The sequence below is a fragment of the Eublepharis macularius genome, chromosome 7 (assembly GCF_028583425.1).
Source record: "Eublepharis macularius isolate TG4126 chromosome 7, MPM_Emac_v1.0, whole genome shotgun sequence".
In the NCBI taxonomy this organism is placed as follows: domain Eukaryota; kingdom Metazoa; phylum Chordata; class Lepidosauria; order Squamata; family Eublepharidae; genus Eublepharis; species Eublepharis macularius.
In genome coordinates, this window is record NC_072796.1 from 144,396,921 (window position 1) to 144,418,342 (window position 21,422).

At 58.2% G+C, this 21,422-nt stretch overlaps 1 protein-coding gene across 10 annotated transcripts in view; it reads left to right on the top strand.

Annotated features, from left to right (window-relative positions):
- Positions 1 to 21,422, top strand: part of SCRIB (scribble planar cell polarity protein) — an 85,124-nt gene that overhangs the window by 56,639 nt on the left and 7,063 nt on the right. For 4 of the 10 annotated variants that reach the window (XM_054984892.1, XM_054984896.1, XM_054984899.1 and 1 more), the window contains 17 exons: positions 520 to 636; positions 1,457 to 1,645; positions 1,820 to 1,939; positions 2,110 to 2,166; positions 8,167 to 8,223; positions 8,346 to 8,429; positions 10,339 to 10,668; positions 11,707 to 11,775; positions 11,905 to 11,955; positions 12,362 to 12,403; positions 12,556 to 12,675; positions 12,946 to 13,047; positions 13,141 to 13,191; positions 13,324 to 13,483; positions 17,321 to 17,504; positions 17,922 to 18,011; positions 18,098 to 18,289. In XM_054984892.1, the coding sequence (XP_054840867.1) occupies positions 520 to 636; positions 1,457 to 1,645; positions 1,820 to 1,939; positions 2,110 to 2,166; positions 8,167 to 8,223; positions 8,346 to 8,429; positions 10,339 to 10,668; positions 11,707 to 11,775; positions 11,905 to 11,955; positions 12,362 to 12,403; positions 12,556 to 12,675; positions 12,946 to 13,047; positions 13,141 to 13,191; positions 13,324 to 13,483; positions 17,321 to 17,504; positions 17,922 to 18,011; positions 18,098 to 18,289 (2,015 nt within the window). The remainder of the gene's footprint in view (positions 1 to 519; positions 637 to 1,456; positions 1,646 to 1,819; positions 1,940 to 2,109; positions 2,167 to 8,166; positions 8,224 to 8,345; positions 8,430 to 10,338; positions 10,669 to 11,706; positions 11,776 to 11,904; positions 11,956 to 12,361; positions 12,404 to 12,555; positions 12,676 to 12,945; positions 13,048 to 13,140; positions 13,192 to 13,323; positions 13,484 to 17,320; positions 17,505 to 17,921; positions 18,012 to 18,097; positions 18,290 to 21,422) is intronic. The other 6 variants (XM_054984897.1, XM_054984893.1, XM_054984901.1 and 3 more) reach the window with 6 other exon arrangements.

Below are 21,422 nucleotides of genomic sequence, written 5' to 3' on the forward strand. Positions count from 1 at the left end.
CTCCAGCAGGCCCTCCCTGCCCTGCCCTGCCCAGCATCCTTCCCTCCCCACCCTCAGGCGGTTCTGGCTGCTGCAAGCTTGTCTCTTGTCCGAGAGCTTCCTACGGAAAAGGTCTGGATCCCTGCCCCGGAGAGAGCTTTGCTTTCTGCTTTATTTACAACTCAGAAGAATGGTGGAGCTTGCTAACTGTCCGTTAACAACAAACTTGGGGAGAGGAGAGAACCTGGGGAAGAGGAAGCTTTGCATGGGCAGCTTTTCCTGCCCCGATTTCCTCTTGCTCTCCCAAAGCCAGGCATGATCCGAGCAGCTGCTGCCTGCACCTCCAATCCACCTCCAGAGACAGAGGCCCTTCTTCGAGCTTTCTGCATATATTAGTGCCTTGAAGGTGCCAAGTTCAAAATTTGGGGTGGCTGGGAATGACGTTGGTGGCCGCTTTTGCCAAGAGACGGAGGGATTGAGTAGAAAAGGGGGCTGGATCTCTCGGTCTGCTCAGCCTCTCCATTTTCTCTGCATCGGCAGGAGATCTGCATTGAGAAGAGGCCTGGGGAGAAGCTCGGGATCAGCATCCGCGGTGGTGCCAAGGGCCACGCGGGAAACCCCTTTGACCCGACAGATGAGGGCATCTTTATCTCCAAGGTACCAAAGGGCGCCCTCTGCTTCCACTGCTTCCCTCTCCCTGCCAGCCCTCGTGGCCTCTTCAGCAAAAGCCTTGGCCGTGAGGCAAAGGGAGCCATCGACCCACACTGGATTTGCGACGTGGTTGTGGGTTGGGGTGGGCAGCGTTTCAGTGCTGATTCCAGCGAGCACGGCTGGGCTTGGGAAGGTAAGCAGGCCTTGCCATTCCGCGTAGAATCTGTTGTGGCTTTCATTTTGAGAAATAAGTGAGCTGGTTGTGGGCAGGAAGGAGACATTTTCCTCCCGGCACAGGAAGAAGAGGAGATCCCAGCAGAGGCAGGTCCCACGTGACCGCCATCCCTGGAGGTCTGGTCCTTATTCCGTGTTTGCTTCCCTTCTGTTGCATGAAGAAAGAAGGAGGCATGTGCATTCAGTGAATTCCTGTCGAAGGGCTTGTTTTGCCTCAAGCAGAACTGGAGAGGCAGCATCTAAATTCCCTATATAAATAAATGAATGTCAAATTGGGGAGGGGTCCTAGAGGCCACCTTAACTGTTCCTGCTCTCAGGAAGGCCACCGTGAGGCGTGACTTGGGGCCCAAGGCCCCTTCAGTTTCAGGTCCCCAGAGCACCACTGGCTTGGGTCCGGGGGGGGGGGGGCTCTTTACTGAGTCATGACCCCATTGGCAGAACAATGCGGAAAGTAGGCTGCTGTGCTTGGGGGGCGGGGCATGCCTCCCGGGTGGGTCCGGGGAGCACTGCGTGGCTTTGGGGAGTGGCCTCTTTCTGCTCTGCCAGACCTGAGGCATCGCTGCTTCCGGCCGGGGTATCCGGCGCCCTGTAGGTCAGCTCTGCCGGTGCTGCGGCCCGTGACGGCCGTCTGAAGGTGGGCAAGCGCATCCTAGAAGTGAACCATCAGAGCCTGCTGGGCATGAGCCATGCCGAAGCGGTCCAGATCCTGCGCTCTGCCAGTGATGTGCTCCTGGTGCTTGTCTGTGATGGCTTTGACCCCAAGGCTGTGGCTGCCCTTGAGGTGAGTCGTGAGGGGCCAGCGGCTTCGCCTGTGGGGGAAGCAAGTTCCGTGTCAGTGCTTTTCTGCCAGACCCCAAGGGGAACCTTGTGGGCTGGGGGTGCAGGTTCCTGGGGATTGTCTCGCAGCCGGGGGCCGGGGCTTCTTGCCACAAGCACAGTTGCCTTCTTCTTGCAGACGTCTCCAGGGATCATTGCCAACCCTTTTGCAGCGGGCATGGGCCGCAAGAACAGCTTGGAAAGCATTTCCTCCATCGATCGGGACCTCAGTCCGGAAGAACTGGACCTCCTTCAGAAGGTACCAGGGCTGTCCTGCCAGGAGAGGGCCTGGCTCGCAAGAGGGAGGGGGCACCTTTCTTTCTGGCGGGGCTGCCCTCCCCCTTTCCCACACCGAGGCCTCCCTGCAGCCCTTGTTCCTCCCTGAGAAGTCTGGCAAGGCTGGGCTCTGACCCCTTCCTTTGTCCCCAGGAGATGGAGATGGTGAGGGAAACGACCCAGTGGGAGAGGGAAGAGATGGAGGCAGTGGTGAGACTCTCTGTGCCCTCTCCCTCTCTCCCTCCCTCCACCAACTGTGCTACCCCACCCAAAGGTTCTGGAGGAGCCTCTGTTCCCTGCAAGCTGTGCCCCCCCCCCCGCCCTCGCTGTGCCCCTGTTCAGGCCTGGCTTCTTGGCTGGGCTGGAGCCCTGTTCGGAGGAGGCTGGGAGAGGCGTTTGGGGTGGGACCTTCTGCTCTGTGTGCTTTGCTTGCCCTGTTGCTCCCCTTGCCTCCAGGTTCCCCCTCCTCTTTGCATGCCTTGGGCCTCTCTTAGCCAGTCTTGTGCCTGCCAGGAGCGAGCATGCTTGTTTGCTCCGGGGGGGGGGGGGGGAAAGTGGCTGAGTAGTCCAGAAAGGAAGGGACGTTCCCCCACCCTACTGAGAGACCTGCAGGTGCTCCTGGATGGGGTGGCCCAGCAGGTCCACAGGCTAAGCCACTTGGCTGCAAGCCCTTCAAATAAGATGTCCCTCTCCTCCCTCTGTTGCAGAGATGAGGGGAAACTGACCTATTCTGGGAGTGAGCGTTGGGTCGGCAGCGGGGATCTCGGGGTGTTTTTATTGACTGTGAAGCGGCTCCTGCATTGTCTCTTGAGCCCAGCGCCATCTCTGTTCTGGCTGGCAGCAGCCAGAACAGCAGTGAGAGAGCGGCGAGGACGATCAGGGGTCTGGAGACTGAGCCCTGCGAGGAAAGGCCGAGGGCCTTGGGAATGTTCAGCTTGGAGAAGAGGAGGTTGAGCGGGGGGGACGTGATTGCTCTCTTTAAATATTTGAAAGGCTGTCATTTGGAGGAGGGCAAGGAGCTGTTCCAGTTGGCAGCAGAGGACAGGACTCGAAGCAATGGGCTAAAACTACATGCACAAAGGTACCGGCTGGATATTAGGAAGAACTTTTTCACGGTCAGAGTAGTTCAAAAGTGGAATCAGCCGCCTCGGGAGGTGGTGAGCTCCCCCTCACTGGCAGTTTTCAAGAAGAGGCTGGACGAATATTGGTCAGGGATGCTTTAGGCTGATCCTGCGCTGGGCAGGGGGGGTTGGACTAGATGGTCTGTATGGCCCCTTCCAGCTCTCTGATTCTCTGATTCTTCGCCATCAGGGCCAGCAGTCTTGTCTATCATGTAACAGGCCTGGCGCATTTTAGGCATCCCTAAGGCTTTGTTCTGTCACAGAAGCAGGAGCCAGCTGTGCATCAGACTTCACTTCCTGTGATCAGGGAGAAAGAGAAAAAGAGTTGGAAGGGAGCCCAAGTGTCATCTAGATCAATCCCCTGCACAGTTCAGGAAATTCACAGCTATGTCTCCCCCCCCCCCCCCGCTTTCCTCCCCCAGTGGCTCCTGCTCTGTGCCCAGAAGAAAACCTCCAGGAGCCCCAGCAAATCCAGCCTGGAGGAAAATTCCTTCCTGACCCCAAAGTGGCGATCGGCATTACCCTGGGCTCATAAGAAAGGGCCACAAGAACCGAGCGCCAGCTCATCCCCCCCCCCCCCCGTGCCCTCCCTCTCCTGATGTGCATACATTCAGTTCAAGTCAGTGGATCATCACTGCTGTCAGGTGGCAGTCTAGCCTCTTCTTGAATACCTCCAAGGAAGGAGGAGAGCCCAGCACCTCCCGAGGAAGCCAGGAAGTTCTGCCTAATGTTTCACCAAAAACTCTTTTGCCTTAGTTTTAACCCACTGTTTCTGTTCCAACCGGCTGGGGCAGTAGAAAGCAACTCTGCTCCATCCTCTGTGTGACAGCCCTCCAAATACTTTAAGAGGGACCCTTTGGCTTTCACAGCCTGAGTTTGCTAACCAAAGCCCTTTTCGTGTGTAGAAAAGCTTCTGGAGCGGCCTGCAGTCATCCCCTCAGGTGTCTGCTTGCATAGTTCTGAGCTTGATTTGGAAGGGAAGGGAAGGGGCTAGTTGTGCAACTCCAGAATTTCAGCAAGCATTGACTAGGCAGCAAGAATGCTCAAGGGCAAAATAAGGTGAAATCATGCTTCCTTTCCCTGTCCAAAGATCTCCTTTTAGTAAAGGACTGCTGGCCAAGCCACCCACAGACCCGCCTGTACATTTTTTCCAGCTCTTAGTAAAAATCCAGTAGCACCTTTAAGACTAACTGGTTCTCAGAAGCTTATGCCTCAATAAATTTGGTTAGTCTTAAAGGTGCTACTGGACTTTTTACTATTTTGCAACTACAGACTAACATGGCTAACTCCTCTGGATCTATTTCCTGCTCTTACCACCTTTAAGTTACAAGGAGAGAATGGCAAAGAGTCCAGTAGCACCTTTAAGACTAACCAACTTTACTGTCATAGATCCAGTGGAGTTAGCCATGTTAGTCTGTAGTTATAAAATAGTAAAGAGTCCAGTAGCACCTTTTAAGACTAACCAACTTTATTGCTGCATACACTTTCGAGAACCAGAGTTCTCTTCGTCAGATGCATGGAGGGTAAGAAGAAACTGGCCAGAGAGATATATAGGTGGTGAGGGGAGGGGGGAGAGGGTGCAAATCTGTTGCTTCTGGTAATGAGATAACCATCCAGAGTCTCTATTCAATCCAAGTCTGACTGAGTCAAATTTACATATGAATTCCAGTTCAGCAGCTTCCCCTTTAGATTCTGTTTTTGAAAGGTTTCTGTTGAACTACGGTGACCTTTAAGTCCTTGATGGAATGTCCTGGTAGACTGAAGTGTTCTCCCACTGGATGTTGCCATTTTTGATGTCAGATTTGTGTCCATTTATTCTTTGCACAGAGGTTGGCTGGTTTCTCCAGCATACAGAGCAGATAGACATTGTTGGCACATGAGGGCATATATCCCGTTGGAGGATGAGCACTGATCTCGTTGTCAGAAGCAATAGATTTGCATCTACTCCCCCCTCCCCTCCCCGCCTATATATATTCTTACCCTCCACGCATCTGACGAAGAGAACTGTGGCTCTCGAAAGCTTATGCTACAGTAAAGTTGGTTATTCTTAAAGGTGCTACTGGACTCTTTGCCATTTTGCTACTACAGACTAACACGGCTAACTCCTCTGGATCTATGACGAAGGAGAGAATGGAAGGGGTTGGCTCCTGCCTTTGGCTTCTGATGGGGCTGGCCTCTTGGCCACAAGCTGCCTTCTGCGCCTCTGCCTTGGAAGAAAGGCAGAGGAGCCTGGACTCTGCTGAGCAGCGGAGAGTCTCACTTGGCATGCTGCAGAAATGCCTGGGCTGGATTAGCCCCAAAGGGCCAAACTGTTATTTTTGCCGAGAGTCCTTGAGATCATGCTGACGTCCGCTCCTGCAAGCTTGCACTTGCTTGGCTTGGCTTTCTGTGCTCCGTGTCTGCTTGGGGGCACCTGCCATCTTGCCTGGGAGTGCTGGGCAGCTTGGTGGAATGGTGAGGGTGTCGGACGGGGACCTGGAAGACCGGGGATAGCATCCCCGCTGTGCCTTGCGAGCTTGTGGGCTGACTGCGGGATGGCCCCACACACATGCCGCCCGACCCGCCTTCCAGGGTGGTTGTGGTTAGTCACTTTGTGTCCCTGTTGGGTCTAGGGAGAAAATCAGGCCGTCACTGGCCCAGTGGAAGTTCGGGAGGGTGACGGGTGGGGGCTGCCTGGCCCCCAGTCCCTGGGTGCAAAGGAGGTGGTTCTGGTCACCCTTTCGGTCCCTCCAGGTGGGGCCTCGCTCCCTAGTTTCCAAATGAAAGGCTGGTGGCTGCTTTGTGGGCTGCCTGGTTTTGCCTTCTGGAAAGGGCCCTGAGCTCAGAGCAGAGGGGAGGCGAGGGGAGGCGGCTGTTCCCTCTCTCCAAATCCGGATTCCGCCCAAGCTCGCTCCTGCGACTTGTGCGAGAGGTGCAGTCCTCCCTCCCCCCACGCCCAGCAGACACCAAGAACCAGTTTCCTCCCCTGTCTGGAGGCAGCATCAGCACGTCCCTCTGGTCTTCCCGTGCGGGAAACTTGCGCTGCTGGATTCGGCCCCTTCCCCTGCCATGGACTCTCTCTCTGTGGGCTGCCTGCCGTGGACCTCGCCTGCAGTCCTCCCCTTTCGCAGGGCCCTTGCCTTTCTCCCCCGTTTGGGTGGTGCCTGCAGATGAGTTGCTTCTCTTTGGAGTCAGGCCCTTTGTCCCCCTATGGCTGAACTGTCTGCTCTGCCTGCTCAAGAGGAGCCGCTCATCAGCTGCCCTGGAGGGCCAAACAAGAGGGCTGAGGCCCAGGTGGGCCCCTCAGGGTGCCCCCACACGCTGGTTTGGGGGGGGGGCTGGCTTCTCTGCATTTGGAGGCTCCCCTGAGTCTCCGTGGCTAGTAGCCACTGACAGGCTCTCCTCCACGAATCAGGCCGTTGCTCTTTTAAAGCCTGTGCAGGTGGCTCTCACTGCATGCACTGGCAGCCAATTCCATATTTTAATCACTTGTTGAGTAAAGAGGTCTTTCCTTTTGTCTGCCTTGAATCTACCCCCCCACCCCATCGACTTCACTGGAAGCCCCCAGGCTCTAGTATTTTGGGAGTAGGAGAAAAACTTCTTTCTCTCCATTCTGTCTATCTCTTGCACAATTGTGTAAACATCTGTTGTGTCCCCCCCCCCCGCCCCGCCCCCTTGGTCCTCTTTTTTGAAAACTCCCCAGCCTTTCTTCGTAGGAGAGGAGCTCCAACACCCCCCCCCCCCCAGTCATCTCGCTTGCCGTCTTCTGCGGTGTGCTTTTTGAGATACGGTGACAAGAACACCAACGAGGCCAGCCCATAGATCTGAACAGGGGCATTGTGTAATACGCGCTTTTTTATTGTCAGCCCCTTGCCTAATAGTCCCCAGCATGGGGGTTTGCCTTTAATCTGGTGTCATCTGCAGATCTGGCTGCTACACTGCTGGGCCCCAATCCCGGATAATTCATGAGCAAATGAAATAGCAGCGGCCCCAGGACTTGATCCTTGTGGGACCCGCTGCTCCCTCTTCTCCACTGTAAGACCTGCCCATGCAGTCCTGTGCTTTGCTTCCTCTCGTTTAACCACTTTTTAATCCAAGAGGCATCTATCCCCTTGTCCGCTGACTGAGCTTGCCCAGGAGTCTTGGAGAGGCACTCCCGTCAAAAGCCTTTGGAAAGTTCGAGTGTAGAATGTCTGCTGGGCCACCGCTCTCAACGTACTTGTTTAGTTTCTCAAAGAACTCCAAAAGGTTGTGAGGCAGGAATCCCCTTTGGAGACACCATGCCAATTTCCCCTCCGCAATCTTTGTTCTTCTGAGTGCCTAACAATTTTATCTTTGACTACAGTTTTACTAATTTGCCAGGGACAGACAGATGTTAAGCTATCTGGTCTGTATTTCCTGGTTCCCCTCCAGACCCTTTAAAAAAAATCAGTGTACTTCCCAGTCCTCTGGTACAGTAGCTGCTTTTAGTGACAAGTGATATATGCTGGTTACTGGAGCAACAGCTCCACATTTGAGTCCCTTTAGAACCCCTGGGTGCCATTGCAACCTGGAGGACGAATTTCCCCCGTCGGGCTTGTGCCCTGCCACAGCACTGCACGCACACACACCCGTGTAACCTGAGCTTGAGGAGGCCTCTTGCTCACATCGGCTGCCGCTCCAGCTGGTGGCCTTTCCCGGAGAAAGCTGAGCTACCACCAGTGGTCCCCGGCTGCTCAGGTGGCTTGCAGTACCGTTTGCTTTCTTGGGCTGAGGCTTTCTTGGGCTTTCTAAAATGAGCTGATTTCTGTCACCTTCTTGTTGCTTTGGCGATTGTAAGACAAAGGGGCTAGGCACGTGGCGTTGATGGAGAAGTGCTGCCTGGCTGGGCCCTCTCCTCAGTGGTCCCTCCTGCCAGCTGCTCCGCCGTGCGTCCCGTCCCCCCCCCCGTGGCTCATCTCCACGCTCTGCCTCGGGGGGGGGCATCCTGCTGCGCCCCTCCTTCCTCCTACCCTGGTCACGGCTGGGGGCTTCCTGCTCCTTTCTCCTGTCCCCGCTGACCCCCCCGGTCTTTGACCCCTTTCGTTCTCTCTTTGCTTGTGCGGCCCTGATTCTGCCTGTTGCCGGGAAGGAGCGGATGCGCAGGGAGCGGGAGACGGCTGCGCAGCTGCTGGCGGAAGCAGCAGAGGTGAGGCCGGAGGGGTGGGGGCAGTAAACGGATGGGACAGGGGGGACAAGGTGGGCAGGGTGGGGCGTGGCCTGGCCAGGCTGCTGCGGGCCTCCCCATTCTGCATTGCTTTCCTTCCCCAGGACGTCAGCGCAGGACCCTTGCAGTTGGATTACCGCACCCTGGCAGCGCTGCCCAGCAGCGGCCTCCCAAAAGCCACCCGCAGTGTAAGTGGAAGGGGCCATGTGGTGGGGGGGAGGGGGGGCAGTCTTTTCCTGGCGCTGGGAGGGAGGCTCTTTCCTCTGCCCTGCCAGCTAGCCAGGGCTCATTGGGTGTGCGTGGAAGGAAGGCTCTTCCGGCTGGCCTTCCCCTGGGGCTGGTGGTGAGGGGCAGAGCGGCGCCAGCTCAGCCTCTGCTCCAGGAAGTGTTGGCCGGGGGGGCGGGGGGGGTCGGTCTTGTTCCACAGAGGCCTCGGGGGATTCCTGGAGGGCAGGATCAGAGCAGCTGTTGGGCTGGAGCGTGAGGCACTGCTAGTGTCTATAAATGGAGCTGCTCTTCTCCCCTCTGCCCTTTCTGAGCGTGGTGGCTGTGTAGTCCCTCGGGGGGCCCTTGCGCAGCCCAGAGAAAGGCCAAGCGGCCGTGCTGAGGAAGAGGCTGGCAAACAAAGAGGATCCGGAGGCTGGTGGGCAAGCCCCTTGGCATCTCCCCCCCCCCCCGGGCATCTGGAGTGCCGCCTCTCTCTGGGCATCAGAAGAGCCGTGCTGGGTGACGCTAGTGAGGGTCTCGCTCGTCCAGCACCCTGCCTTGCCCAGTGGCCAACCAGCGGGCCTAGAAGCCGAGGCCCTCCCTGGTGTGGCTCTGGGGTCCCGAGGTTTGCTACCTCTGCACACGCCTTTTCGCCCTTCTGGGAAACCCAGAGAGAGAGAGAACCCAGCGGGACCAAGGACTCGGGGGGGGGGGGTGCCAGGGATCTTGGGGGCTGCCTCCCTTTCCTGGGGGTGGGGAGGGGGCGGAGGGGATTGCTGGGGAGGGTGTGTCTGGAAACATGATCTTGGTGCTGAGGCCTGAGTTGGAAGCCTGCCCAGGCTGGCTATTTCTGTCCTGGCTGGGGCGGGGGTGGGTGGGCTGGGGCGCAGAGCCTCCCTTTGTCTGCTGCGGGGAGCCTCTTCCTCCTCCCTCCGGCCTGGCACTGGCTGAGCTTTGTCCCTGGCACACGGGCAGGTAAGAGGAGCAGTCGTGGGCTGGAGGAGGGGGCTGGGGGTGGGAGCTGGTTCTCCTGAGGGTTGGTTTTAGTTCCTGCTTCATCACTCGAGGGACCTGCAAGCTGACGGGCATGAAGGGGATGAGGAGACCCCCCACCCCCCCCGAGAAGGGGAGGCAGGGGGGCGTCCCCGGATCCTCTGAGCCGGACTGCTCGGGCCCCCAGATCGCGTCCTGCGCAGCCTTGCGGGGCCTCTCCCGTGGGCCCCGTGACGAGCAGGGCAGAGCCGCCCCCTTTCCCGACCCTCCTCTGGGATTTTGTCCCAGTGGGTGGTGGTCTCTGTTCTTTCCTGCTACCTGTGTCAGGTGGGCTGAATGTTTTTCTGGCGTTCTGTTAATGGCCACTGAATCCGAATGAACCCCGAGGCACTTTCCGTGTGCCAAGCTTTGGCACCAACTGCCGAGGGCAGCTGGTGCTGGCGATCCTTCTCTGCCCCACACTCCGTGCTTTCCAGGCCTTTGGGGTGATGTCTGTGGCTCAGGGCAAGGGATGGATCCTGACCAGGGCTGCAGGGGCTGGGGTGGTGCTGGGCTTAAGAGGGGTCCTCCCAGCAGCTCATCCGGGGGCCATCGGCTCTCTGTGCCCTGTGCCCACGGCCGCCTCGTAAGGCCTGACTCCTGCCTAGAACCGCACGTGGGTCTCACCTGCCAGTCAGGGTGGGCCTCAGGGTGGGGCCCTTATGCTTGCCCATGAGAACTTGGCCGTGGAGCTCTCCCTGGGCTGTGGGTGTTTGTCCTTGCTCGGTGGGGAACAGCTTAGTTTCCAGCCCCCACCGGAGGTGTGCGTCTTTGCCCCAGGCAGCCAGGCCCCTTCTCTGGGCAGCGGCCCTGGCCTCCTGACTTCAGCCTCCTCCTCCTCCTCCTCCTCCTCCCCAGCTTCCCTCAACTTGTGAAATGGAAAGGGACTCCCAGGTGCTCCCTGTGCCAGAGACGTGTGTCACCCACCCCACCCCTGCCTCGAACTCGGGCTGGATGAGCAGCGTAGCCGTCTGGGCCGGCGGGGCTTCTCTCACGGGGCAGCCTGGCAAGGAGCATGCCCAGGGACAGGAGGAGCAGAGTTTGGTGGACTCTCAGCCCATCCCCTTCAGCGCCAACCCCTTTGTGGTGGCTAATCGCCAGGGCAAAGCCACCGGGAAGGCGTGCTTGGGCGGCCCTCCCCTTGGCTATGGCCAGGGCGGAGTCCTGAAGACCAGCCTCTACGCCAAGGCAAGCGGCTGCGCCTGCTGCGTGTGGTGGTGCTGCATGCCTGTGATGCGGTGGGCCTGGCGCCGTGGGCCTGAGCGGGCCTGAGGGTGCCCGTGGGGGGGGGGGGGAGGAGGGGAAGCTGGGCTGCCCTGGGGCCGGGTTTCCTTACGCTTGGGCCTTGAGTCTTTTCCTCTGCGTTGCCTGCGTGTGTGCCAGTTGCTGCTGTGCATGCCGTGGGGCGGGCCAGGAACTCTGCAAACCTTTCCGCAGGCATTGCGGAGGACATGCCCCCAACTTCATTTCCTAGGGCTTGAGGGGGGGCGGGGGGGGGGAGCTCACAGGTGGTTGGAAGCCGATTCCTGCGGCTTGGAAAGTGTTCTGTGTCTGCCAGAGGGGAGGGAGAAGCACGGAAGTCTGGGAATCTGTGGATCCCCATTCCTAAGCGACAGGGATCTTCTTCAGCCACTGCTCTGTGGCTTCTGAGATCTTCTGAGCGCACTATCAAGCATACATGTTTGGACTAGAAACTTGCTTTTTAAAAACAAATGGAAGCTGAAGAAGTTCCATGTGAAGTTGAATTCTGTCCCTTCTGTCCTTGCATAGAGTTCCTTGTAGAAATGAGCAGCTTTTCTCTTTTTGAAAAGAAGAGCGCTGGGAACACCAACACAGACTTGCAGGGGAGAATAAGGTGTTTCGAGCCGGGCTTTCCCTGGCCGCTGGCACACACAGGCCCTGCCAGATGGCTTCAAGGGGGCCACCGTGGGGAGGGGGCCGCCAGCTGTGTGGGCTGCTGGGACTTGGCCAGTATTCAGAGGAGGGGGTAGAGCACCTAAGCCCACTGGTGGCTCGTCTGCTTGGCATGCCAGAAGCCCCAGTCTTAGGCAGGAGCAAAGGTGGGCAATCTGGGCATCAGGCTGCTTTGTGTGCCAGCACTGCATGTGACCCGTCTGCCCCACTGGGAGCTGCTGTTCTCCAGGGAGTGTGCAAGGGGTTCCCTCGTCAGAGTGGGTACTGTTCTCCAGGGGGGTTGGTAAGCAGCCTCCTTGCTTTGCTTTTCAGGCCCTGGCGGGGGAGACCGACTCGGGTGCCGCCCGGCGAGATTCTCCGTACTCTCCTGGAACTCAGCAAGTGAGCCATGCTGTGTTTGGGAGTGGGGCAGTGGCGGGTGGGGGGCAGGTTTGTCTCTGCCTTTCCTGCTGTGGTCAGTCAGCCTCTCTGTGTGTCTCTGGTTCTCTCTCCGGCACTGCCTCTCCTCAGCCTCCTGCAGCCCCTCGGCCTGCTCACCTGGTGGGCAGAGAAACCCGCTTTGTAAGTGCCCGGGTGTGCTGTGCCACGCTCCATCTCTGCTTGTAGAGGGCGGGGGGGCTGCTGAGTTCTGTGCTTTGAGGGGGGAACTCTGTCTCCCCCCCCCCACACACATTGCGCGCTGCTGCTTCTGCATTTCACCCTTTGCCACTGCTGTGAGCTTCTGGATTGGTCTTTTGGACCGCTTTGGGCTGGAAAGCTGCTAGCTGAAGCACTGTGGGGGCTGAGGGACTTGTGGACTAAGGAGAGGGAGGGAGGGGGGTGGGAATATCCGGGGCTCAGCTCCATGCTAGATGGCAAGAGCTTGTTCTTTCAGGAGGGGCGGCAGACCCCGCGGGTGAGAGTGGGGCACGTGGCTCAGGCCTGCCCCCCGGGGGCCCTGCTGACTGGATGCTCCTTTGACTTGCAGGCTGCCCTCCGCTGCACCCCCACCCATCACGAGAGCCAGTCGGTGAGTCCCTTGCAAGCCACCTGTGGCTGTCTGGTGGGGCTGGCCTTGAGCCCCCCCCCCCCGGTAGGCCTGGGGACAGCCTCCCAGTCTGGCTGCTCTGCCCTTCGCAGCACCGGCCTCTCTCTTTCTGTTTCCCCCTCACTAACTGACAGACTAAGCCAGGGACCATCCAGCCTCTCTCCCGGGCACGGCCAGCCCCAGACTCCTCCAGGGGAAGGGGCAGCCCCAATCCGTTCCAGCAGCCTGAGCCCTGCTCCAGCACCCACACCTCTGTAAGTGGCCGCACAGGCCTCCCTCTGCCTGCCCCGTGGCTTCCCCGCCCAAGTCTGCCCGAGCAGCACGGCATATGGGGGGGGGGGAGGAGCATTCTGAGCAAAATCCCGAGTGTAGGGGCGGGGGGCTGTACTTGCTTGCAGCGGTTGCCCCCCCTCCCCACCCCCCAGGCAGAGGACAGCTATCTGGAGCTGGCTCCCTCAGTCCCCCCCCCCTTCTCCCTGCCCGGTCGACCTCAGTGCCTTGACAGCACTTTGCCTCTCCCGCAGCCCCCTGCTCCTCCATCGCCAGAGGAGAGCTCCATCAGCACCAAGCAGGCATACAAGGCCTTTGCGGCTGTTCCAGTTTCGCACCCGCTTCTGGAGCTGGAGGTGAGCCAAGGATGGCTTTGGGGTGTGGATGTTTGGCAGAAAACCCAAAGATTTCTGCAGGCACCGGGGTTTGTCTCCCTTTCCACCCTGCAGGAGTTGCAAAGCCAGAAAGTTCCAGAGAAGCCACCCCAGGCCCCGTCAGAGGTGAGTCCTGGTTGGGAGGGTCTTGCCGGCAGGCACCTGGACTGTGCATCCTGCTGGTGCTGTGGAGGGGGAGGGAGGGGGGCAGATCAAGCAAGGTAGCTGTGCCGCTGCTGCCGCCGCTGCTGTATGTAGGTGCCCTCGCCGGGAGGCTCGCACAGCCCCGAACAGAGATCCTTCCGTGAACGGCAGAAGTATTTTGAGGTGGAGTTGAAACAGCAGCCTGCAGAGAAGCCCCCCAAGCGGGTGTCCCTGGTTGGAGAAGAAGACTTGAAGAAAATGAAGGAGGAGGAAGGTGAGGGGGGGTCGGGGGCCTGCTGGGAGGCCAGGACGCTGCCTGCATCCAGAGGCGGGCTGTGTGTCCCGTCCCATTCCAGATGGATTGAGGGGCAGCATTGGTGCCCTCCTTTTCCTACGCCAAGGCAGGGCTTTTGCCTGGCAACACTCCAAGGCCTGCAGGGTTTCTGCCTGCTGAGCTGTGTGTCGTGTCGTCCCCCCCAAGATACCTGACGAGAGTAGTGAAATATTTGTCGTGGGGGGGGGGCGAGGGGAATGTGTCTGCTTTCCCTTTTCCCACTCGGGCGGCTACCCCCTGCCCCCTCTGGAGCTCCAGGGCTCCGTTTGGCTGGCCAGTCTCGGGGGCTGGCTGCTGGGCAGAATCCCTGGGATCGCTTTGGAGCCCTGGAGACGGGTGGGACTTTGGGGGCAGCTGCCACACGGGGTGCGTTTTTAGGCAGCCCTTCTTCCAGGGCGCTCAGGTAGAGGCCGTGATACCTGCCCTTCTATCTTCGCACCAGCACTGTGAGGTAGGTCAGGCTGCAAGTGAGTGGCCGTCCCCCAGTCACCCAGAAAGCACCATTGCAGAATTAGGATTTGAACCCGGGTCTCCCTGGAGAGGTGTTATGTGCAAGGCCTGCCAGGATGGGGGGGGGGGGCCTTTGCACCAGAGCACTCCTGAGGCTGGAGGCAAATGTTCCTCCCTCATTCTGAGGGCGGCGGTTCCTTCGGGGCCAGCTGTATGGCTCTCATGAGCAGGCCAGGGGCTGCCACACGGAGCCTTTTTGCCAAGAACGGTGGCAGCCCTCTCCCGGGGGGGCTAAGCAGGAGCCCCTCACTTGTGCGGCTGTTCCAGGGAAGGGGGCTTCCCGTTGCCGGCTGAGTCCTCTTGGGATCTCCCTGCAGCTGAGATTCCTTGAGGGGTGGGGGGTGGGGGGGAAGGCTTGGAGCTGTTGAGAGGTGCTGCAGTTTCCCCAGGGAGGGGCATCCCCGTGCAGAGAGATCTGGGAGGGAGGGAGGGGCGCGCTGTCTGTCCAGCTTCTTCAGTGCACATCCTCCCGTTTGGATTTCACCACTTGCTCATCTTGGGTCCAAGAACGTTGCCCCTCCCAGTCTTCTGCTGTGTTCGAAGAAATCTTGTTCATCGTCGTGGTTTCTGTGCCCTCCCACAGGCCAGCTGCGGATACTCTAAAGCCACTAGAGGCACGAGATGCTCGCCCGGTCTTTTCACGCGCTTTTTCCCACAGGCTCGCCGATAAAAGGGCAGGTGAGCGGTGCCCCCTCCCCGTCCTCCTTTTGCCACCGCTGAAGGAGGAGGGGGTCTCCCTCTCTCTGCTCCTCGGATCCTCTTCTGAATGTTAACGGTGGCTTCTGGCTCCGTGGCTTTGAAGGCTCTCTTCAAAAACACGTTCCTACTGTGGGACAAAGGCCCATCCGACGGCCTTTCCTACTCAGGAGAGAATGGCAAAGCTGCTCCTTACCCTAAACAGAGTGCTCCCATGCCGGTCCCAGAGTGCAAAGCGAATACAAAGGCCCCCGCGAGGTTCCCGGTTTTGTGGCCTCCCCAACTCTGAGAGTTCCTTTTGCCAGGCTGAGACTTCAAAACTGCCTCCGAAACTGGCCCGTCAGAGTCTTCCACCCTCCCCTCCAGAATCCATTCCAAGGTATATCCACAGATCTCTGACATGGTGGAGCGACAAACAGAAGCCACTCGTGGTCACCCTGTTTTTTTTGCGGGGGGGGACCACTCAAGCAAAAAAGTGTCTGGCCTCCCCGGGAGTCATTACTCCCTATCAGCCTTCTGGAGCTCAGAGCCATAAGGTGTGCCTTAAGGTCCTGCATATGCCCTGCGCAAGGCAAAAATGTGCCGACACACACACGGACAATGCCACTGCCGTGCATGACTTAAACAGGCAGGGAGGGGGCCTTCTGCTGGGAGCGCCCCCCCCCCATATGGGAATGGGCTGTCTAACATCAAGCCTACCTGCCCTGAATTGTTCCATTACCCAGAATTATGAATGGTTCGTTCCTATGAGGTTCCTAGGCCCTATTTTTTCTGCATGGGGCACACCTTCCATAGACCTCTTAGCCACACAACTCAACAAGAAATGTACACTATACTGCTCAAGAGGAGGGAAAGGGGAATCCTCCCTTGGGGACGCCTTGCAGATTCCTTGGTCCGGCAACCACCTCTATGCCTTTCCCACTCTGCCTCTTACGACTGTAACTCTCAGCAAAATGATTCCTCGGTCATTCTAATTGCGCCACCCTGGCCAAGGCAAACCTAGTTTGCCACTCTTTCAAATGGCTCATGGCAGAACCTACCAATTGCTCCTAGTTCCAGGCCTTCTTCAGGACAAGGCGGCCTGGATTCTGTGCAACTCACAGCCTGGCTCGTCTCACCCCTGGACTGTCATTTTCCTCCCCAGTCAAAAAGATTCTTTTGGCCATTCCTGGCTAAATGGAACAGATTTTCTCTTTGGGCTTAAATCCTACCACTTGTTTTTATCTTCCGTTTTACATTATTTAGTTCAGCTAGAAGATCAAGGTTTAGCTCACTCTTCCATTAAGGTCCACCGGGTGGCCATTTCCACCCCTCAAGACACTCTAAATGGGAAATCTTGCTGAACCTCACCAGAACGCAAGTCCTTCCTTAGAGGCCTAGCTGGGTTACCCGCTGCTGCCTCAAGGTCAGGCCCACGGCGGAGCCCCTCCCTGGGGCTCACATCTGTTCTGCTTAAGCCCTTCAAACCCATAACTGCCTGTTAGCCAAAGCAGCCCTTCTAGCGGCCACAACATCAGCAAGAAGGGTGAGAAAATGGCACGCCCTCAGATCAGACCCTCTTTTATAAAAATGTTTTTGGCTAAGGTTGTTCTCCAACCCGGTCTTGCCTTTCTCCTGAAAGTTGGGTCTGCATTCTACCTGAACCAGGACCCCTGTCTTCTTCCCGATGCCTCAAGATGCTTCAGAAAGACGTTTACGCACACTGGATGTTAAACACACCTTGGGTTTTTATTTAGACAGGACAGCTGCTTCTCAAAGGGACCTTGCCCTTCTTGTCTCGTTTAAAGGGAAGAAAATTGTTCAGAAAATCTCTCCTCAAACTCTTTCCAAATGGATAGACTGGTTACAAACAGTGCGGCCATGCCTGCCCGCTGCACATTCAAGCCCACTCCCCAAGGGCCTAGCCCGTGCCCATCCACCTGCAAGCGAGGTATTCTCTGGCTGATTTGTGTGCAGCCGCCACCTGGTCGACCCCGTCCACATTCCTTAAGCATTCTGACGCCGATGCTGACTCCAGGCAAGAAGCAGCAACCAGCAGTGCAGTCTGGAAGAGTCTCGTCAGCTGAAGAGCTTTATACCCTCTTCCAGGGTAAGTCAGCTCACTGATCTACCATGTGGGGCTGCACAGAAGCCACAACAATGAAAACAAGGTTGCACTTACCTGTAGCTGTTGTTCACTGGGTGGTCTTACGTGCAGGCGCACACCCTTCCCTCCATCCCCACCATGAGCCTTTTTTCTGCTTCTTCAACGGTGGCCTAGAGGACTGAGGCAGGGAGCCACTTGCCCGTCCTTTTATAAGCATGCCCGGGCGGGGGAAGCATGAAAAGGTTGGGCAAGCGTGTCATGCCTCTAAGAGCCTTAGAATACCCACAGCTGGCCTGTGCATGCGCAGACCCCACTCGATGAACCACAGTTACAGGTAAGTGCAGCCGTGTTCTGCGTGTTCTGCGTGTTCTGCGGTCGGGGTCACGTCAGCTGTCCTGTTCTGGGGGTAAAGATGGCTCTGAGGACAGGCCGCAGAAGCAGCTGCTCTGTTCTGCTTCCACCATGTTAATTTCTTCTTTGTGCAGCTCGCAAACTCCAGCAGAAGCGAGCCCAGATGCTGGAAGAGGAGGACGAGGAGGAACCGGAGGAGGCTGACACGGGAGAGCAGCCAGCAGGCTTGGGTGCTCAGTCGAGCATCGTGGTCGAGGGAGTCGAGTACAGGGTGGAGAAGCTGGACGGCGGAAGGGCTTTCCTGTCCCCAGCGGCTTGGTGAGCTGCATGGCCTCATCCCTCTGCTCCTGCCTTTGGCGTTAGCAGGCCTGAGTCAGCTTGCTGTTTACGTTGACTTTCCCTTCTCTGCGGTTGCACGGTCCATTGGATGCCCGTGCTTTTTAAATTCTGCAACCTGCCACAAGTCTCGGCGAGAAAGGCAGGCTGTGATGCCTTCGGTGCTCCTGGAAGCACGCCCTTCTTGCCCAGGCCAATCAGCCCCCTGGACCTTCCGAAGGCAGCTAGGGCCAGAGCCCTCCTGAGTCCCAGGTGGGGGGCGTTCAAGCTTTCTTCCGCAGCTGCGAAGACGTCTGGGGATAAATGGAAGGTTCCCAGGATGCCGATTCAGCTGGCCTTCGCCGTCATTCCTCTGGGAAGCGTGGGGCGATGGCTCACGGCTCTTTCCTCTTTGGCCAGGTGCGCGGAGTCTGACGGGCCCCCTGACTCTCAGAGGAACTCCCTGGAGGGGGGCTTGAGGCCGGAGCAGCCACCCGCTTCCATGTCTGAGTAAGAGGGGAGGATAGGGCGGGGGGGAGGCCCAGTGCTCAACCTTGGCGGGGTGTGTGATTCTCTGTGCTGTCCTCTTTGGCCAGGCTGAGCCCCGTTTATCCCAGAGGGGGCGAGTGGAACATGCCGGTGAGGACAGCCAAAGCAGAGCGGCGGCATCAGGAGCGCCTGCGGATGCAGAGCCCGGAGCTGCTCAGCGCTCAGGAGGCCAGGGAGCTCTCTCCAGCGGAGCGCCGGGCCCTGGAGGCGGAGAAGAGAGCCATGTGGCGAGCAGCCCGGTAAGGGAGGGGGGGCGTGGGGAGGGGCCTCTGCAGTCCCCCACCCCCAGGATTCAAGCAACCCCCCCCCCGCCCCACACGCACACACACCACTTCCAGCTGAAAGCAGCCCAGCAAGGGATGCGAGCGCTAGCTCAGAAAGTCCAGCCCGTGCCACGCCCTTTTGTCTTTGCCTGAGATGGAGCTCTTTTCTCCCTCTTGGGGGAGGCAGGTTCAGGACAGTCAAAAGAACTTCTTTACTTGGTGGTAATTAAATTGTGAAATTCGCTACCGACGGCCATAATCAGTAGCATCTTGAAAGGCCAACACATTTTTCCGGGTTATCGGCTTCTGTGAGTCAAAGCGCATTTCATCAGATACTATGTTGGCCGTACTGATGGCTTTTAAGGCCGGTTAAGCAGGATCCTGGAGGGGGGGCGGCGGCATCGGTGGCTGCTGGCCCTGGTGACTGAAGAGAACCTCCACCGTCAGCCGTGACCCTCCAGATCTCACTGCAACTTCAGCCTCTCTGCTCTGTTGTTGGCCCTCCGATGTATCCGGTTGACCGCTTGACACCAGGCGGTGGTGTACTAGATGGACCTCTGGGCTGCTAAAACCCACCCACCTCACAGGGGGATTGTTGTTGTGGGGATAATAATGACATACTTTGTAAACCGCTCTGAGTGGGTGTTGAGTCATCCTGAAGGGCGGTATATAAATCAAATGTTGTTATTATTATGGTTGATGTTTACAAACCTCGTTTGCACATCCGCCCCATGCAGGCCCGCGGAGATGTTTTGGGCAGGCAGGCCTATTGGGTTCCAGGCTACAGGAGAAGGAGGTGGACTGCTCTGCAGCCCTCAGGGGTCACTGTGCGGATAAGATCGCTCCCATCTGTTCCAACTCAGACTCCTCTTCTTTAGCAGCAACAGGGGCGGACGGCCCCCGGGTGCCAGTTTGTCCAGTGGAGTGGGAGACCGTTCAGGTTATACAGCCTGAGGATGCGGACAGGGTTCTTGCAAGTCTGAGGCCTGCCTCCTGCTTACACAACCCTTGCCTTGCCCTCCTGGCTGCTTCAATCTGCTGGGGGGTGGCCGTGGGTCCAGGAGACCTTAAGGCCCGCCTGAGTTGGAGTGGCTGCCCCTGCCTGGAAGGGAGCAGTGGTGTGTCCACTCCTAAAAGACCCTCCTCTGGAACCTGAAAGGTTCGGGTTGCCAGTCCCACAGTGGGGGCAGGGGATCCCCCGCTCCCAGCCTCCACCCCCCCACACACACACACACCATCACTCACTTGGCTGATGGGGGGAAAGGCAAGGGAATAGCTGCCGCCGCCCCCCCCCCCCCGGCACGCTTCCAGTGCAGCATGGCCGTGTCACTCCCAGAAGCGACATCACCGCGACAGCCCCGGGAGCCTCCTGCACTTAGTGCTGGGCCATTTGGGGCTGGTGCAAAGCACGGGAACTTGTGCGACGGCCTCACTTTCAGGAGTGAAGTCATCGCACTATGCCAGGAGCGCGTGTGCGAGAGAAGGTGCGTGCCAGGTTCCTCCTGCTGGGAGGTTAAGGGGACCTGGCAACCCTGCAGAGGCCGAATAATTACCACCCGTTTGTGAGTGGGGGCTGACTGGATTGGTTTCAGTTTCAGGCCTGGTTGTGGGACTGAAGCAACCATGGTTGTCCTGGATGGACAAGGGCGGGGCGGGGGGTGACTCAGTTTTCCTGGGCCTCTGGGCAGCTTTGGATACCATCAGTCACGGTATCCCTTGGGGGGGGGGCCTGCTCTGCAGTGGTTTCGGTCCCACCTCAAAGGCAGGCCTCAGAGGGGTGCGGAGGGACTGCTGCTCCGCCCCTGGGCCTCTGGGGTCCTGCAGGCTTCCCTCTTGTCCCCCAGGCTTCCCTCTTCCTTACTTCATTTCCGCCCGGCCTTCCTCCGCAACGGGGACCCAAGGCAGCTCTCATCGTTCCCCTTTCCTCCGTTTTATACTCACGACAACCCAGTGCGGTTGCGAGGCTGTGGCTGGCTCAGGGGGGCACCCGGTGGGCTTCCCTGGCGTTCCAACTCCGGGCTCCCAGGCCCTAGCCTGGCACGCTGATCACGACATGTCACACAGGCTGCTGTAGAGCAAGAACAATTACGCTGTCTGGACTTCAGTTTGGAACAGATTTCCTTTTAAATGTAACCTGTGCTTTAAGTTATTGCAGGAATAAATCAACACTTTTTCTCCCGTACATTTTGTTTGAGGTTAAGGTGTGTTTGAACCAGATTGTCTGGTTTAAGAGGCAAGCTGAAGAATTTGGCACCAGCTTCAGCTTCCAGACCGTCCCTTTGGGTCGCCCCACATAGGGCACATTACGGGAGAGACCGAGGCACGCGGTGTCATGTGACAGCAGCCAGTTCCTTCCCCGGGCGGGAGGGCAGCACTCGACTCCGCGGTCAGGGCTGGCAGAGGTCACTGGCTTCCAGGTGGAGCCCCTGACCCAAGGGGTTGAGTTGAGCAAGGCCACGCCCGTGTCTGCGCAAGAGCTCATGGCTCCCACTCTCCGGGTGAAGATCCTCACGTCCACAGAGGGGACCTGCACGCCTGTGGCTCTGGGCTGTCTCTTCTTTGGAAGAACAGACACACCTACAAAGCTCTGTGTGCTGGTGGAGAGTGCCATCAAGGCATAGCTGACTGATGGCGACCCCTGCTGGGGGTTTCAAGGTGACTTGCCGGGGGCCGGCCTCTGCAGCCCTGGTCTTCCTCCTTGGAGGTCTCCCATCCAATGACTAACCAAGGTGGACCCTGCTTAGTTTCGGGGATCTGACAAGCTTGGGCTGGCGTGAGCTATCCAGGTCAGGGCATGAAGGCTTCGACTGAACCAGCCCTTTGGTCTGTCAAGGTCAGGGCACTCTCTCTGCAGACGGGCAGCCGTCCGCTCAGCGGGGTCGCTGGTAGGGGTCTTTCACGTCTACTACCGCCGGATCCCTTTAGAGGGCAGTGCCAGTTGAAAGCGTTTCCTGGGCCAGTTTCTCCTTCTCTTTCTTGTCTCTTTGTTTCCTTTTAGGGTCCAGTTCTAGTAAATAAAATTAACTTTTTCCTGACTAAATGTTCACCTGAAGTTCTAATTGCTGCCAGTCACATTCTCAGCAGAAACTCTTACTTGAAAAGCCCCTGA